This window comes from Chiroxiphia lanceolata, chromosome 5 (assembly GCF_009829145.1).
Source record: "Chiroxiphia lanceolata isolate bChiLan1 chromosome 5, bChiLan1.pri, whole genome shotgun sequence".
Classification (NCBI taxonomy): domain Eukaryota; kingdom Metazoa; phylum Chordata; class Aves; order Passeriformes; family Pipridae; genus Chiroxiphia; species Chiroxiphia lanceolata.
Window position 1 is genome coordinate 54,936,201 of NC_045641.1, and position 18,804 is coordinate 54,955,004.

The 18,804-nt window shown below is 36.8% G+C and overlaps 1 protein-coding gene across 2 annotated transcripts in view; it reads right to left on the bottom strand.

Moving 5' to 3' along the window:
• Positions 1 to 18,804, bottom strand: part of POLR3B (RNA polymerase III subunit B) — a 75,609-nt gene that overhangs the window by 27,147 nt on the left and 29,658 nt on the right. For both annotated transcript variants that reach the window (XM_032688977.1, XM_032688978.1), the window contains 7 exons: positions 18,217 to 18,379; positions 16,115 to 16,268; positions 14,096 to 14,170; positions 13,240 to 13,338; positions 9,618 to 9,745; positions 2,911 to 3,120; positions 970 to 1,128 (listed from right to left, as the gene is read on the bottom strand). In XM_032688977.1, the coding sequence (XP_032544868.1) occupies positions 970 to 1,128; positions 2,911 to 3,120; positions 9,618 to 9,745; positions 13,240 to 13,338; positions 14,096 to 14,170; positions 16,115 to 16,268; positions 18,217 to 18,379 (988 nt within the window). The remainder of the gene's footprint in view (positions 1 to 969; positions 1,129 to 2,910; positions 3,121 to 9,617; positions 9,746 to 13,239; positions 13,339 to 14,095; positions 14,171 to 16,114; positions 16,269 to 18,216; positions 18,380 to 18,804) is intronic.

Genomic DNA, 18,804 nt, shown 5'->3' on the forward strand with positions numbered 1-18,804 from the left:
ACATAGAAAACAAATCAGTAACATGCCCAGTGATACAACTGCACACCAAGTACCCACCTCCCATTTTCTTCACAAAATTACACTAAACTTCAGTATGTGCCTCTTCTGTCCATATGAACCATCTCAAATAGGTTTTTACCCACATGCTGACAACAGTCTCAGTCTGGAGTCCAACCCAGTCCTATCTACCCTAATACTTCAGAAGATTCTTGCCTTTTTTTTTCTTAATTAACTTTGAAAGCTCCATTGTGATGTGCTAAAGAGCAAAATTGACCCAATAGTGTAGCTATAATGGAATTAAGTTTAGTGCCTTTTACAACACCTTTCTTATTGGATCTCAGCAGATCTATTAAGCCATTTTCTAACTGAAGGATGACAGTATGGGAGGATTCCTTCTCAAATCCATTACCATTGGAAAGTTATACACTTATCCTCCTATGTAAATGTAGTTGTATTTATTTTCTTATCTCTCTCACAACGTCTTTCTAAAGTGTTAAAACCACACGGTTTTAATTCCTCAAACAACTTCATTAACTGACAGCATGCTAGGAAATTTTGATGCATGAAATCAAAATAGCAAGGAATCTATTTATATCCTTAAAAAAACAACAGAACACGAGAGACAACTTGCAAAAAACTACAGTACTAAAAGTTTGCCAGTTTGGGGATATAAGAAGAATACAAGCTCTAATGCTTCAACAGATTCTCACTGTTAAAGACTCACTCTTCTACTTAAATATATAAAGCCTCCTTTTCTAATGCAGAAACCCCCCCCCCCCCCCCCCCAATGACTGGTACACCACACTGCTTTCAGGACCTTTTTTTTATTTTCCATTACAATACTGTCAACCTTCACGACAAAACCCCAAAACACTAAGTGTAAAGCCAGGTGCACAAGAAATAGTAACAGAGCATTAATTTCTACTAAGATTCTGAACATGCCATGAACGAACATGCAGTCTGCCATACCTGGAGAGCAGATACCATCAGCATCTAAAATTTCGTGGCGCCAGATTGGTTTCCGGGTAGCTGCATCCAACATTGGACCCATAACTTTGTCAAATGTCTGGTTTGTGTAGCGCTTCAGCGTACACTTGGCATTCTTGTATACCAGACACCTTCCAAAACCTAAAATGCAACACAAACAAGAAGGCTGATCCACCTACTGAGCTACAGAACATAGAATATTTTTTAATTAGTTAGATTATTCATTGGCTTGAATATGCATAACATTGTACCTGGATACCTAGTGGTTCACAATTTAAACATCAGACCACATATGATACTTTTTTTAGACACAGGACTACAATCCTATTCTGAATTGTGCTCATCTGCTTCTATATCTCTGCACACACAGGCACACATCATTTCTCTTACCTTTGGCGGTCCCCAGTGAGACCAAACATAGGAGAAGAGACTGTAACAGGACAAGAATAGCATCTCTTCCTTTCATGAGTTCTAAGAAACTTGAACTTTTACTCATGTTTGTGGCTGACACAAGCTAGTCTACCAGGAAAGTAATGACTGAGTGTTTAACATAAGCATCCCATTACTCACTTGTTTTTTTCCCAAGCAAAAGAATTCAGAATTACATATAGTGTTATAAAATAAGGGGTTTTTTGGCTTCAGATGAGAAAAGTAGCATCTCTGGAATTTCTCTCCAAGTACAGCAACTAATCATGATACCAAAGACTTTAATCACATTTAGAATTACAGACAACCAAGAGCAAGGCTTTCTAGTAATTCTGCGTTAATTCAGCTTATTTGAAAGATGGTTATGGCCACATACAGTACATCTATATTTTTAGATTATGTCAAGCAACTCCTGACAAGCACCACAGCTCTCCCTGTAAATGTTACCAGTCTACCAGAAAACATTCAGTTTTAAATCATGCCTGTTGTTGTTTTAGAAAAGAAGGCGTAAATTAAATGCAGCAGACATTAATGCCAAAGATACATGTCTAGGAATACTATTATTGCTGCCTAGCAACTAGGAGGAAGGGAGCTGGAGGGGGGGGGAATGAAGTGATGGAAGAATCTGATTTTGGCCACCCGAAACTAAAACCAATTTGATCACTGCACTGGGTCTGCTCTCAAAGGAATTTATTTAGAAAAGAGAGAGAAGAGAGACTAAGTTTTCAGGCAACTCTTCTCCAACCCCCAGCAGCATTAACATAAAGCCCTGAAAAAGTGTGGAGAGAGAGCACACATGGGTTTCACTTAACCTTCTCTTTGGTGCTTATGTACATTTACTTAAAATACACTGTGCTGCAGAGTTGATATTTTTTTTAAGGAAGTGGGTCATTAGTTTAACTCTGAATAAATGCTGAATTATTTTGCTTTGGACAATCCTATTATTTTCTCTCAGAAAGTAGGCAATACTGCTATTGCTCCTTCAGAGCAGCAAGCTCACAACAACACAAACTGCCTTGGGTTCTATTCCTTTCCTAAATCTATTCACAAGTGTAACTTCATCTATTGCTTATGTTACTGGCGAAAATAATGAGATCTCTCTGTTAGCAAAGAACAAAGGTTCAGGTAACCATCTAAAAAGCAACCCCAACAGAACAGACTAACTAATACCTTATGTTTTTTGTAAACTAAGTATTTACACTTTTTTATTTGAGGTCAGAAGTTAGCCATTTTTTCTTATAATATCTGGGCTCAGAAGTCTATTTGAGTGTTGGCAACTTCACCACAGTACTGCAAGCATGGAATTACAATCACTATTCACACAGAAAACAAACAAAAGCATTCGAACGACTTTTGGAATTCAGTTTCTTAACTGGAGATCTAATGCTTAGAACTGCAGTAAGAGTTATTACAGGATAGCACTACAAGACAACAAGTTTATTAGAATATGTATTGGAGCACACACTAGAGAAGTGGGAAAGAAGTGATGGTTCTTACCTCTGTCCAAAGAGGCCTTATTTAAGACAAGAGCATCTTCAATATCGTAACCACTGTAGCTCATCACAGCGACTGTGGCATTCTGTCCAGCAGGCAGTTTCTCAAAATCTATCAGTTCTATTGTTTTTGTTTTTACCATTGGCTTTTGTGGATAGGCTAGGAGATACATAAGGGTATCTATCCTGTTTCTTTGATTGTATCCAATAGTACCTGCATGTAAGAGAAAAACAAAAGTATGTGAACATTAGTGAGTTTTCTAGAAATGTTCTGGGCACAAAAATTACCCAAGTGCAAATTAACTAAAACCACACAGAAATTCTTCAAGAAAAGAAGGGGAAAAAATTTATAAGAGACCAAATCAAAACAACTTTACATTATTATATTTAAATAAACATGTAAGTAGTTTCTTCATTTAAGCTTCCAGAAAGAATTATTTAGTTTTTCTTGAAAAGGGAAAACCTAAGCATCAATACAGAAAGAGCAACAACAAAAAAAAGCCATTTGACTGAATGCAAATAAGAGTTTTTTTAATCATGACACCAAATACTGCAAGTAGGAAGTTTGCTTTTATTGTTCTCATATCCACAACTGGGTTTTTTTTGGAGTTGAACTTGTGTTTCAGAGACCTGATCCAAAATTTCATGAGAATCAATAGAAAGACTATCACTGAGTTCAAGAGGAACTGTGGATCAAGTTCTGCATCTCCCACATCATATTTCCTTCCTTTTTCTGGGCAATAATTAGTTCAACAGTAGCCTGTGTTAGAATGTGACAAAGCATGAACAAAGCATACCATTAGCAGTAGCCAAGACTGATTTACTTTCCGAAGTTAGAAGCATCATTGCTAAAAGGACTACAGTAGAAGTTCACTCATAATATATTTGTCTTTTTACATGAAATTAATTTTAAATTTACAGTTCAGAATTCAACCCTTTGTATAGACCTCCCAGCTTGAGACTGAAATTTTTGGCCCTGTCCCATCAGACTGCCAAAACGTCTTCTGAAATCTGAGGAAAAAATAATTAACACCCAGCAGGGAAACATAAACCGTTGTGCGGCAGAACAAAAGTTAAGGCAATCGTATGTTATTAGAGTTTGCTGTACCACAACTATGCTATGTCTCTGAGCAATTAAGAAATTATAGTCTGAGAAGTTGTTTTAAAGTTTTAAGCGCTAAATATTCTGCAGTGCTTGTGCTTAGGATATAAGTCTTTCAAAGGCTTTTCTATTTTCTCCTGCAATTTCAGAGTCTGGCTGCTTTCTTGGAAAGGTCAAAGTAGCCAGTGTATAACGAAGACTTCACATAGCCAGAAAAGAGCACATCTGAACACAAATCTGTCCATAGGGGAGGTCAGCTTCACATTTTATATGCATCTACTTGCAACTTCCAAATGCCTGTATTTACATGAAATGTCTAGAAAATCAAATCTCTAAAACCAGGCAGCATTATGAGCATGTCCAAAGACCTATCCTGTCCTTGCTACTAAGCTCTCTCTCCCAAACCACAATAGGTCTATCCTTCCCAAGGATGAGAACGGAGAGACAGCTCAACAGATACTGTTTGAAAATGAACTGTTACAGCAGGCTCTTCCACACCTGGCTTTTTTTTAGTTCTGGAAAGTAGATTTGAAGCCACAGGAACAGCTTTTTCAAATGACAAGAAAAATCTGGTAGAGTTGACAGGCTTTACTTGTTTCTTGCTTTTCAGCAGTTGCTTTTCTATCTTTGTCTTGGATAAGAAAATTAATCATCCTGGAACAGTATTTTTTGTCTCCAGTAAGACACAAGTTGGTAGGGCCTGGATTCATCAACCCTGAAGACCTTTGCAGTCACCCAACTATCTGAAGGCTCTACTATTTCTAATATTCTCTTAGAATTCAATTAGGCATTGTTTTCGTTGTACTTTGATTAAAAAACCCTGGTTTTCCCAGTATACAGATAGGAAAATCTACTTCCAAATCAAGAACTTAAAGGTTTAGACCATTTTCCCCTCTGCATCTAGAATGAATAATTTGCGTGCTTTCAGTACAGGTTGTCTACTGTAAAGTTCATCTTAAATGTTTCAAAGATAGGTACGTTTTCCTGACGTTGAGAAAAATCTTTTCCAGAGCAAGTCATGCCAAACCTCACTTTTGAAATTCTTGCAATTCTTCTCTCCTCTGAGATGGTTATATGTGGCACCTGCTATGGTTCACTGGTTGGGGATGCTATGACATGATGAAGTCTGGAGCACCAGATAGCTAAACTTGTCCTTTACACTCCAGTAACAATCTGTGTAAGTCTCCTCCAAACCAAGGATTTCAGATGACACCTTTACATATTTCAGGTAATGCAAATGATTTCTCTTCAGATGTTTCACATATTTCAAAGCTTGTATTTTTATCAGAGGTTCAGGTAAGTCTAAGAGAACTGCTACTGTTCAGGAGACAGGAGAGACTGACATTAATGAGATTTTGAGAGTCAGTAATACACTGTATTCAGGCAATTCTTCAGGAGTCAAATACCATATCAAATGGAAAACATAAACATATATATCTATGACAGATATCCTAGCAGAAAAGAAACTGGTTAGAGAGTGATTCAAGAGTACAAGTGAAATAAATTAACCAAAAAAGCATGCCATATATTATTCCTAATTGCTAGGATTTAATGGTTTTACAAATAATGTTCTCTCTAAACTGGGCTAACAAACCACAGCCTTAAACCACAATCTGCTTATTTAAAATAAAGCAGCAGCTCTCTTCTGAGGACTGGTGTGTTGGGACGAGACCTCTGTGTGGGCACTGAAATGAAGGAAGTCACCAGCTTTATTTCTGTTTTCTCTCTGAAAGAACAGCCCTTGTTTGCTCCAGCCAAACAGTCAAGGAAAAGTAAAGTATAATTAAAGTTCACCATAACAAACCCTGCTCACAATGACTTGCATTTATAATTATCCCAACAGCAAGAACCAATTTTTTTCATTGGTAATTAGCCCTGGTTAAAGCAAAACACACAAGGTTGACCTGAATACAACAAAGATAATTTTCTTGCTTTTCTCAGTACTTGACATATTCTGAATGCACGTGTGCATTCCTTCCTTTTTTTCCATTTCCTGTCAGATTTTTTCTTTCTTTTAAAGTAGCGTTTGATCATTCTTCAATGTGAAGTAATCACTATAAAAATGCTATCTACTGATATTTAGCATAAATGAGGCATTGTTATTCTGATGCAGAAAGTTTTGAGAACACACCAGAACAAACAGCCAGCTAAAATGAGTGTTAATCCAATTCTCTGGTGTATTACTTACAGCAACATTAAACTATACAGTCACAATTAACAAGGATACAGAAATCAACCTACTTGAGCCAAAAGGGCTATTACTGCACATGCCAAGAAAAGAACTGCTGTATTTCTGTATTTTCCCTGTTTTCACCATGGATTTTCTACTATTCTGTCCTTTTATATGAGCACAAACCAAGAGAGGAAGAAGTACACTTTTTAAATGCTGTAGTAAACCTTGTGGAGGGAGCTCCAACTCTGCTCAGAAAGATTTTCACAGTACATGTATTAAATGATCTGGATGTTAAACATCAGTAATTCTCCTTTCACTGTATAAAAATTAAGAAGTAAGTTAAAAAGATTACGGGTAAATGGGGGGAAGTAGTTTGGCTGATTTCTGCCTCAGCGTGTCTGTGTCTGCCACCAGGGAGAGATGTCAAAATGAGACTGTCACAGAGCACAAACACTCCTCAAAGGGCAGTGGCAGAACAGAGCTGTGGCCACAATATACCCAGCTGTGATGACCAGCAACAGCTGTTTTTGCTTTGAGGTTGTTTAGATTCTCTGCCCATAGGATAGCCGTACAAAATTTGGGAGGACTCTGGCTCTCAGTCCATCAACAAACCTTTCACAAGTGTCAAAGACCAAAAAACCACCAGCCCTCAGTTCCTTGAAGCACATGATTCTTCTCCACTCAATTTTAACACATTCTGCATAAGGCAAAGCCGTATATAAAGGGTTCTACTGCTTCACAGAAGCAAAGTAGAATGTACATGATACAGTAAGAGGTTTTTTTTTTTTTTGTAATATCATAACACTTCACAGTCACAGAGGTAGTGTGTAAAACCTTCTATTTTTCTATGGAATTAAAAATATAATTTAAAACTATTTCCCTAACTGTAGAAGCCCTTGATCCTCTTAACCATTATTCTAGCAACACATGGAATGCAAACAGTACAGCATCTTGTATTTTAATCTTAAATACTTCTGAGATTTTAAGCTACAACTGTTAACCTTGTACTGAAATGTCAACACTCAACTGAGGTCCTTGAAGCTGCTGTTGTATTTGCTACCTAACTTCCCCTCAGTCTTACAGTTCAACCTGCAACATATGATAAATTATCTATGCTATAAGTGAGGGAATTAATTGCAATTTAATATTACTGAAATCCAGTTTTCTCACTAAGCGCATCCAAGATGATCACTCATCTACCCATGAAAGGGAGGTATTTTTCAGGACATTTAATGCTACCCTAAAGAAACATTAATATTTTAGGACTTGTCAGGGATACCAGATTTCAGACCCCGTTGCAAGCTCTGATGTCCACTCTCCATTTACTTGTGCTTTCACACCTTTCCCTGGCTTAGTGTTGCTTAAAAAAGAGCAAAGACTGTCCAAAGCTGCTGGCACAGCCCTGTGATGTAGTCAGAGGGGGTGGGTCAGTGTTGAGAAGCTCAAGGCTCTCTTTTCCCAGTCTGAACCCCAGGGTTCCTTCCATTCCCCCAGGTTTTGACGGCTGAGGGAGTGACACAGAGGTCTCACATATCAATTTCCACATGTTGGACCAAGACCTGCTCTGCAATTTCAGTGTGGGGAAAGAAAGCACAAAAGGTGGATGGTTACTTAAAGGTGAGGGTTTGAAGCATCTCTTCATAAAAATAAGAGAAAAAAGTATGTGTAATGTTTCAGGAATATCCCCTAGATCTCATTTGGTCAGTAAGCGTAGAGAAAATCTTTTCTGCCCCTATATATTGCCACTTATTAAAACAGTTATTAAAAAAGCTTCAGGTGTTTGCAGATACTTCAAAAATATAGCTCAAGTCATGTGCCAACTTTTAAAATGTACTTTTATCTAGCTGCTTATTCTTTCAGTCAGGTGTTTTGTCATAACAAACTGAAACAAAGGCTTTTTTTATTGCTCAAGATATTCAATGGCTTTTGTGTTCCTCGCGTCAGCAGGAACGTCAGAGGATTGTATCCAAGGAGCTAAATGTGCAAGACCTAGGGTCAAAGCAGCTGAATACACCAACCTCAGAAAACACAGACAATGAATTGCAAATGACACTCAAAACAAAACGGGGAAAAAAACCTTCACACAGAAAACTACAAAAGAACTCCACAGATACTGAATTGGCTTTCTGTACACACTGATCCTGCTTAACTGTGTGTGGTAACTAACCAAACCTTCTGAGACTAATAGTCATAAAATAGAGACTCGGGGGTGGGGGAAAGATAATGGGACGGGGGAGAACTGTAAGGAAAAAGATTGCCTTGCTCCTCTTCCCCCCCTCCTCCCTTTTTTTTTCTTTTAATTTAAAGGGAGAACATACATCTGTTGCTATTTTCTGCTGTTTTGATGCGCTGAACATGACAGTTCAGTATAAGGCAGTTACTTCACTATTAATTATGCTGAAGAAGCCTCACAAAAGGTGCAGTGTTTCAGTTTTGAACACACAGAACAAAACAAAAGGTTTAGTAAACCCAACTGAAGTGTTAGTTTCTTCACGACACAAAGTTGTGCTACTGTAGCTCTCAACTTGCAAGCAAGCCATCAATACGAGACATGAAAGTGGCAAGTACAGCACTAGTCTGAATACAGCTGTGTGAACGATGTATGACTGCTCAGGTCCTTTGTGGGACTTGCTCTGGCTTGATTATGGGCTGTATGACTTGGATGCTTTAATGCTACTTTAGCTGTGTTTTAAAGGAAGGATTAGAACTTACCTGGTGTCAATTACCCACAACAGCAAATTTACAGAACAGCTGGGTTTGAGTGACCAGATACGACACTGTCAGATTACATGAGAGGAAACTAATTTTGTTTCAGTCACTTTGCTGAGGCATTAGTTACCCTCTTCATCCAAAACAGAAAAAGTCCAAAATCTAAACTACAGCTGCAGAAAGTGCTCAAGTAACTAATCACTCTCTTTCACATTTCGATTCTTCTTATTCTCTGATGACAATGTTAACTATTTATATATTTATTTTTAGGTCACCTACTCAACTATTCAGGGAAATGCTCCTCAATCTCTGCTCTGTCTCTCTTTGTGAGTACACTTTTTAAATCTTTTTGTCTGGAAACACACAGTACATCACAGCATAAAGAGAAAAAATTCCAATCCTGCAGCTATGCCAAAAACTCAAAAGTCATGATGATCATCAATAAAATCCAACAAAAAAAGCACAAGTGTCCCAGTTTATCCAATTTTTCTTTTAAGTCTTAAGACCTGCAGATATAGTCTTCAATAAGTAAAACTGACTGGTATTTTTTTCATTTTAATTTTTCCAACTTTCAGAGGTAAACTCTTTTTTCCTCAAAGCTAGGAAAGTGCTCTTTTACTTTTTCTAGCATAGCTTTTACGTTAACAATTTCTCTGTTTGTCACTTTTGCTACATAGCTTCAAAAACTATATAACACTTCAAAAAGGAATAAAAAATAAAGTCTTACCCATGGCTTGTTTCCCCATGGCACATTGATAAGTGTTTCTCGGGGACTGGTTGTGGTGAGGATATGGAATCAGCCCAGCACAGACACCAAGAAGCGTGAAAGGCTCAATCTCCAAATGCGTTGTATCTCTTAAAAGAAAGAGTACTAATTATGGCAGGCTTGTGAACAAACAAGTAGAATTTATTTAATTTAATCTCATAAGACTTCCAATTCTGTTCAGGAACATGTAAGTCAGTAGGACCTTAAGACATGGATTCACTATGGGATTTTTATTTTTATTTAAAAAAAACCCAACAGCAACTTTCTTCTGACATTAAGTGTTTCCATATGAAAAGAAATGAAGGAGAAATAATTGAGGGTTTATTCCATCATGGGAAAAAAAGCCTCCAGATAACAACAATCTGAGGGAGCTCAGTAAGACAATAAAACATCAGTTTATAGAGTATGCCTTAAGAAATGTCTCCTCATGTAATGAGAGTCTTCCCTGTTAGATTACTAACCTAAGAGATCCAGAAATCCGCTGGGGAGATGGAGGAATGAAGAGCAAGACAGAGTGCGGTATTGAAAAACACTAGAAGGGTAGTTTTGGTTTTCCAAGGTTAGTTATATAGCATCAGTTAAAGGGAAAACATCTGTGTCCAAACTAGACCTAGTGCCACAGCTGATATGGCATAATGAAACACTATTTCAAAAGCTCTGCAAATGTTTTGGAAGTGATTGTATTGTTAAAAGACAGTAGTGATGAGAAGTAAAAAGACAAGGGTAAAGGAGTAAAGACTGAGAGATGACAAAATTTGTTCTATCTGGCATGAGATTCATGGGAGAAAGTCCATGCTCAATAAAGACAATTAAACCATAGCAAGCATTGGGATGCAAGTGGAGTGACTAATAACTAAGGATGAAGTGTACAATAAAACTTGGCTGCAGCAGATATGAATTTAAATCAAGATAAGTAACTAGGAAATGGGGAATTATGAAACACAGATAATTATAACCAAACCTATTCAAAGCCTATCTTTCATGTCCTGGATTTATTACACAGAGCTTGGGTTGAGGCATACATTGCTTCTCCCACACATCTAAACCCAGTGCATTCTGAAAATCCCATCTTTAATGTTTGACTTCTCTTGGAAGATTTTTGGAAGACTTTCTTTTAATTATTTAAACACATTCATTTTTTTACTAAACTTTGAAACCTTGCAAAGGAAATGACTGGAAAAATCTTTATTATGACAGCACTATAAGCTCACAAAGGCTGAGGAATTACCCACAAGTACATACAGGTCTAAGACAAGTGCCAGCAGGAACTTACATAAACAATGTATGTACTACTGGAAAAAAAATGCCATCTGAAAAGTGAAAAAAAAAATCTGGAAACCCTGAGAAGTAAGCCAATGAAACCCTCTATCAGTCCTAGAAATCTTTATAAATCACAAATATGCTTGAGCAACCTAAAAATCACCTGCTAACAGAAAACAGCCACTATTTTCTTTCACTTGTTAACTAAAGCCTGTCTTAAGAAAATACAAATGGTAGAATCCCAACTACAGTCAAATAATAGCAAAATGGTCTCAAGAGCCAGTAGCAAACTTAAAAGCAGAGACTGCTCCCCTATTCTGTAGAACTTCACAGACCTGCTGACACTTCTCGAACAATAAAACAAGAGGCTTAATTAAGACTTACTGATAGTGAAGTTCAACAATCTCTTCAGAAAGTACAAGTGCATGGAACTACATATTTCAGACAGGATATTCAACACAAGTCTTTTTCCATTGAGGTCAATCCTATTTCAACCAAAGATGATGCAACACATGCAGATTCCGGTATCTTATGAAGTATTCCACAGTGGTAATGAGAGACCTTTAAACTTTACAGAGCAGTTCAATTTCTGCAGGTCAAAAATGCCACTGCTGGAAACGGGCCCAAGAAAGGAAGGCAACCTCGTGAGTTTTAAAAATCAGAGCTACAGATGTGTAAGGAAGAAATTGAATGCATTAAAGAGAGTCAAATCCCTCAAAGAAAATCCCCCTAATTAGATTGGAAAAGTAAAGAGAGGATACTGTAGCTAAAAAAAGCCTACATTACAAAAGCAGGAATGTTAACGGGATACTTCACAATAGTGGAGAACAAGTTGTACCAACATGGTCATGCCATTTCAAATGCAAGATGGTCATCTGGGGAAAAGGAGGACAAATCAACTACTCAGGATGTAGGGAATATCATTACCAAACACAAGGAGCAATGTGCTCATACGATGCAAGCTCAGATATTTATGGCACGTTAGCCACAAGCATTGAAGCTAAACTCAAAATAGACAATATAAGAATCTCCCAACTTTTTGCCAGTTGTTTTGGAGTCATTTCCTCACACTAGTCCACTGGAGTTCACTGTCTCCTCTTATTTTTGCCTAAGCACTGATTTCATGGGATACACTCCCATTAACCTTCCAAGCTGAGTCAGGTGTCCTGTAACTTAAATTTCTTGGCTCTGGTGCTCTGTGGAAATTATTTAATTTTGGCACAAACGACAGCAATTGTGTGTGCTTTATTCATGTGTCTTTACCCATGTATATAGAAGTCAGTCAAGAGCATGCAAGAGTAAGTTCTTAAAGTGATAAAGTCTTCATAAGCCTGGGCAGGAGCAATGCAATTTAATTAGCAGAGTTAATGCATTTCATCTGGCAAAGGTTAAAGATAACTGAAGGTCTCATCCACCTCCACTGAAATCAATGATGTATTTCTATTGGTTTCCAGGAGTACTTGACCAGGACAGATTATTTGAAAAATGCATTTTCTGCATAAATCTGCTGATCAAACATTTCAGGAGATAAGTTCTAACATCTCATACACAGCCTTCAGTTTACAGGATATTGTCAGAGAAACATTAAAAAAATAATTAAAAAGATAGGACCTAAAAATTCTTTAAAAATTCTTCCTTTAACGTGGGCTCTTTAATCACAATCAGAGGGGAAAAAAAAGCACCAGGTCCTTCAGGTATGTGGAAAATACAACAAATCTGGAAATCTTTCTGAATGAAAACCACGTACCAAAAATGTTTTCAACACATGTGGTAAAGAATACACAGAATGATACAGACATTTTTATCAGGGCCTATTATACATCCAACAGTCAAAGGGAAGGTCTCATTCCCTTACCTCTTTTCTTGTAAGGTGGCTGTCTAGAGTCGCTGAACAGACATAAGAGAGATTTCCAAACAATGATTGTGACATGCTAAGATAATCATTTAACATGTGGAACCATTTGCTTTCTGGGTACCTCTTGTATAAAATTACTTACGATGAGCAGCCCAATGATTAGAATGAAAAAAAAAAAAGAAGCCATATTCAGAGAAAAAAAGGATAAACCTTGAACTATTCCACTGTTTTAGGAGTTACTGGCAGGAACAGATCTCCCAAAACCAAAATCATTTACTGTAACTATCCTGTAGATAATTTAGGATGTGTGTGAACAGACTTCTTTCTTTAGCTTTCACCTGGAGTGGTTTCAACCACTCGCAGGGAGCAGTGTGTACATGTGAAAACAGTAATATTATTTATATGCTTGCATTTCAGAGGGTCACCTATGAAAGTTTTTCCTGTGTCAGTGTCTGAATGCATACTTACTTATTAATTGTATTTTCATATAGTGCGATGTTACAATCATTTTCTTCATTGACATCCAAATATTCGACGAGGCCTTCGTGCAAGAAGTCTTCAAAATTCCTACAGATAAATTAAAAATTACACTACAAGTACTGTCTTATATTTCTGCAAACATAAAATCATAGTAAATATATTAAAGAAATGTAATATGTAAAGTTAAACCAGATAAATACTTCTACAGGAAATTTCTGTGCATATTATATATTAAAAGAAAAATGTATTTTTAAAGTAATCCTGTTTCCCAGTCACTGCTTCACACAGTCTGACTGACGAATGTTACTTATTTGAACAAGCAATGAAATCTTCCTGTATGTACTCATCATCTCGATAAATGTAAGAAAATACAGGGGTAATCACGCAAGTTTTTGTGATGGTTTCGTGAAATTTAGTTAGAGCTAAATTTAAATACTTTTGTGTGTTTTTTTCAAACACACAAACTAAGAATTTTAAAGGACTTCTAAAACTAATTCTGAATGTGCCTGTTTTAGGATGGTCAAGTTGATATTTCCTCGAGGTATTTGATTTTTCAGTCAGGAGAAGGATGACACTGCCTCAGGCCTTCCACTTGCAGAAAGATGAGGCTGTCAAAAGTGTTTATTCTGTATAATCACCAAATTTCATTGTAGTAACAAAACAAGAAGAGCAGACTTAATTTGACTTAAACAGAAAATCTCCATTACAGCAATGATTAATATAGAGGAGAGTAGACTTGTTCTCTTCATAGCTAACCCTAAGATTGTGAAATACTGACTGGCTGAAGTATTTCCACACAGTACTTATTTACTGAAGATTAATATAGTCTACTTGAGTTGTGTACCTGTATCCCTGAGCCAGTTCTTCCATATGCTTGTTTGTAACTGCAGGTTTTTGCTTCTTGACAATTATGTAAGGTCTGCAAATAAAAAAAAAAGGATTGTCATTGCAAATACTTCGGCAAGTAACTTAATTTACACTTCTATTAAAAACCTATCCACAACCTATTATATAAATTACTTTTAAAATTTATTCATCTTTAACTCATAAATCCACATAAATACAATCAGTATTTATTCAGACCTTGGTTTGACATATTGTCTATGAAGTACTTAAAAAGAGTACCAGAAAAATTAAGATTTCAATGTTGAGGTGGAAGTTGTTTTTTTCCCCCTTTAAATCTTTAAACTAACCTTTTTCTAAGTTTTACCTACAGATGATGACAGCTTTAAAGACTAGAGATTTCCAAATCTACTAAGCTAAGAATGGGATTAAGTACTGTGGCTATTGCACGGACTTCACAGAACACTGAGTGAGCAGTCAGTGCTCAAGTGTCCACATGTGAGAATGCATTCTGTGGTTACCTACATGGTGTAAAGTACAGGCATTTACTAAGGGTGATCTCAGATGAATCCATAAATTTCAACAGCACATGGATCTCTGAAGGCTTCTTTACCAAACAAAAACATTGACACAAAGGATGGCATGCAAGAATGAAACGTCAAGGGCTGTTGCTATTTGGACAAGTTGCTTTTATAAAGAGCAGCAAATAGCTACAAGATACTTGTGGAGTCCCCTCTAAAGTCTAAATAAGGTTAGAAGACTCATAAGCACTTTAAAATGGTTAACAGGGGTATTTGAACAATTGTAGGGTGAGGGGTGCCACAAAGTAAACTTGGTAAACTCCTGAAAATCTACATGATTTCCCTTATCTTTATATTAGACATTGTAAGCTTTGCTGCATCTCCAAAACCACAGAATGGCTGATATGAACCCTGACTGCAGAATGACTTCTCTGCCACTGAATATGCCCCTACTCTGGATCTCTTGACCCGGTATGATAAATTGATGGTTTGTACATTTATTAGTTTAGAGCCTCTAGCATGCCTCAAACTGTATTCAGCACACTCTGAGATTCAATAAATGGATAAGGTGGAACGCCACCTGCAGTTTTGACTACTGCTTCGTTAAAGTACACACAAAATATGCACACAGCTAGTCCATGTTAAAATATGTATATATTCATTAACTCATTCTGCCTCTCCCAATCTCTGCTTTGTTCAACTTTTATGCCTTGTTCTTCAGGCTGATTACTTGGGCCTGGAGATGTTTTACTCATAAATAACCTAGCACAGTGCTGTCATAATCTGACTGGGGTCTCTAGCTGCTACTATAAATCAGCATGATCTTCTGCCTCAAAATATTGTTATGTTCTACTCCTTTTCATTTTAGCTAGCCAATTCCTTTTTGCTTTCCTCCATGACATGACTGTTACTCAGGTGCTCTTTCTATCTAATAAAGACCACAAGCATCTCAAGGTGGTAACCTTTCTTACAGGCTTATTGAATTCCCTGTCTACTTAAGGGTAAGCAATGAAATAACCCAAAATTGTGAGACATACTTCTTTGTATTACAGCAAACAAGTATACATGCCTGAGGAAGTTTTGCACCAGAAGTTTTGCCCTTGAAGACAAAGAGCAGCTTCTCAGTCTAAAATGTGATATGACACTCATGGAATATCAAACGAGTGGCTGCTTGTTTCTCACTTTACAGGAAGTTACAAAATGTTCCTCCAAGGACACTGAACATTACTGGAGTTGTCAGTCAGACTGATTTTACTTCCTCTCTTTTTTTTTTTTTTTGTTTGACTTTTGTTTACAGGTAAAATGGATATATTTGGACTTTGTTGTTTTATAAGTTGCTTGACTATATCGCACATTTTCAGACCTGTCTGTTTTGAAAGAGGGCTATTTAAGGAGAAAAAAGATGCTCGAGTCTTACTGAATTTGCTTGTATCTGTACAGTGCATAACACAGTGCTTACAGTAAGTTCAGTAGTGAGATAATTCTGACAGGATGTTTACCTGCACAATCTGCCCCCATCAGAGGAAATGTAGACACATCTGTCAGACAGATTGGTAGAGATGGAAACGAATTCATTGATGTAACCTGCTCGACGCATTATCCGAAATGTGTTGACTAATTTCTGATGATCACGTATGACACCAAGGATGTTACCTATTCAGAAAGAGAATAAATATCTGGTGCATCCTTTGCACATCTAAAACTCTATTTACAAATTCTGATCACGTGTAGCATGCATAGAAGTACTTCCTGCTTCCTGCAAATAATAAGAGTTGTCGTAAAATTTCTTTTTGCTTACGTGTATAAGAATTGGTTCTTTTTTCCTCTAAGTAAAAAATTGTCAGAATTTCACAAGTTATCTACCTGCACATCTCCAAATAGCCTGAGAAGCCAAATGATGTGCTTCATCCAGCGTTCTTCAAATATGTTTCTGCTCCGGTGGCCATTCACCACTTGGCATACAAGTAAACAACAATTCTGAAGTCTGCAATTTCACCTGTACTGAGACAGATCCAAAGTCTCCAAGAACAGACCAATGAACTGTCCTGCTGCCTTGTCTGAAATTTTAGAAAGTCCTGGTATTTTTGATATATATGATCACTCACATCATCACCACAATTCCTCCTGCAGGTACTTTGCTCAACTTAGCTATCTTAGCAGGGCACTCTAGCTCATACTTAAGTATTTTGATGCATGATGAACAAACAAGAGAGTAAAATTCAGTTAGAGAGTCACCTGACCAAAGTAATCTCAATATATAAACATAAGCATGGTCACATTTTAAACAAAACTTCAAAAGAGAAGACAAAGGATGGTAGTTCGGGGAGTTTATAAGACAATACAAAGGTCTCTATAGCTTAAAGGATTTGTACTTAACAGATTTTCTGCCCTCTTAGGTCACAGGTTTAAATCAGGATCAAGTAATCCATTCACAAGTCTGAAATTTTATTATGGATTAAACCCACAAACTAGTAGATTGAACAGTAACTTGTTTTGCCTCACTTAGTATTAGTTCATCTACATTTGACAAAACACTATCTTGTTCCATACCACAGACTGAGCTTGTGAAGGAAGAGTACAATATTTTGGCTCTGCACTCTCCTTTGGACCACAAAACAAGACAGAAGAGGGTGCATGTGGTTTGACTGAATCTTATCTTTAACATACTGCTATAGAAAAGCAGAGCAAAGGAATGCAGTTTGGTCAAGTGCTGCTTTTATGTTATTGGAAAAAGGCAGGATTGAAGAACAAATTCTGCTTAATTCAAAGGTAAATGGAGAACTTATTCATGGTGACAGACATTACATACTAGTCCCTGGAAGTGGATGCTGTTGACAAAAGGCTATTTTTAAATCACAGTTGTAGTTATAAAAATGTCAGTACTTTGAAATCTAATATCATAGTACCTGTTGTTTTTGAAACACTACAAGATCAGTTGTAAAAGAAACACAAACGTGCAGACGCAGAGCACATGTGCCAAATCATCCCTTTAACAAAGAAGAGAGGCCTGTTTTCCGAAGTCTAATTTTTTCTAATCATTCACAAAGCAACATGTCCCTTAAAAGGTGATTTTAAAGAGAACAGCATTGCTAAACTTTGCAAACAATAGATGCTTCTGTTCTTAAAGGCACTTTAAAGTGCACGAATACGTATAAAAACAAATAGAGATTACAGATTACTAAACACTTTCTGTAAATGAAGCTCTGAATTTATAAATGTATTACAAATTTAGCAGTTATTTTCTTTTAGAAGTACTTTATGAATGGCACCACCCTTGGTCTATGTCTGAAGAAACAAAAAAATCTGTAGTCGAATGTACATATTTCTGCAAGCGGGCTTAAAAACAGGGCTGAAATTTGAAAAAAGTTTCAATTTCTCAGCTACAGACATCTGCAGTCAGAGTTCTGAAGACCCAACTTCATGCAGCTAAGTGTCATGATCTGGTCTGTCCACTTTGCCCAACCCTATAGAAATATTTAGAGGAAATTATTCACACGTGGAAAACAGCATCTACGGTGTTCCAAAAATTGCTGGAGGGTTTCTGAAGCCTAACTTTCTGTCAGCAACAAATCAGAGTCAAGACTGCTGAGAAGTAACATACCATTAAGGAAAACAAGGAACACATTTGGATATGAAAGTTCTTCACCACAGAGCAAGTTGACATCTTCAACTCCAAGATTACTGGCTAATTTAATAATTGGGCCATCTTCCATATCTGTAGTAATATGAGTCATGAGGGCAAGATTTTTAACCAAACCACAAGCCTAAAAAAAAAAGAAAAAAGCAACACATCACACATATTTTATTCCTTCTATTCCAGTGTTTTAGCATTTACAAAATAATAAAAATAATAAAAAATATAGGCACTGAAGTTGTAGTTCTTAAGTTATCCAAACATGTATAATGCTGTATTTCTCTCTTCAAAGCAACAGCTACTCAGCAGCATAATGGAAATACAAAATCAGTCTATCAATTTTCCAAATATTCTGTAAGTTCTGACACAAACATTGATGCTTTTAAATGAAAAAAGATCCAAATACATTATACAGTGCAATTATATTTCAGCTGCTTAATGAGACTAGCTCATATTGACTACATATTAACACAGAAAGTTCAGAGTTCCCCCCTCTCCAGTATATTCCAAAAAAAAAAAAAAGAGAAAAAAAGGAAAACAAACCAAAGACTGTCA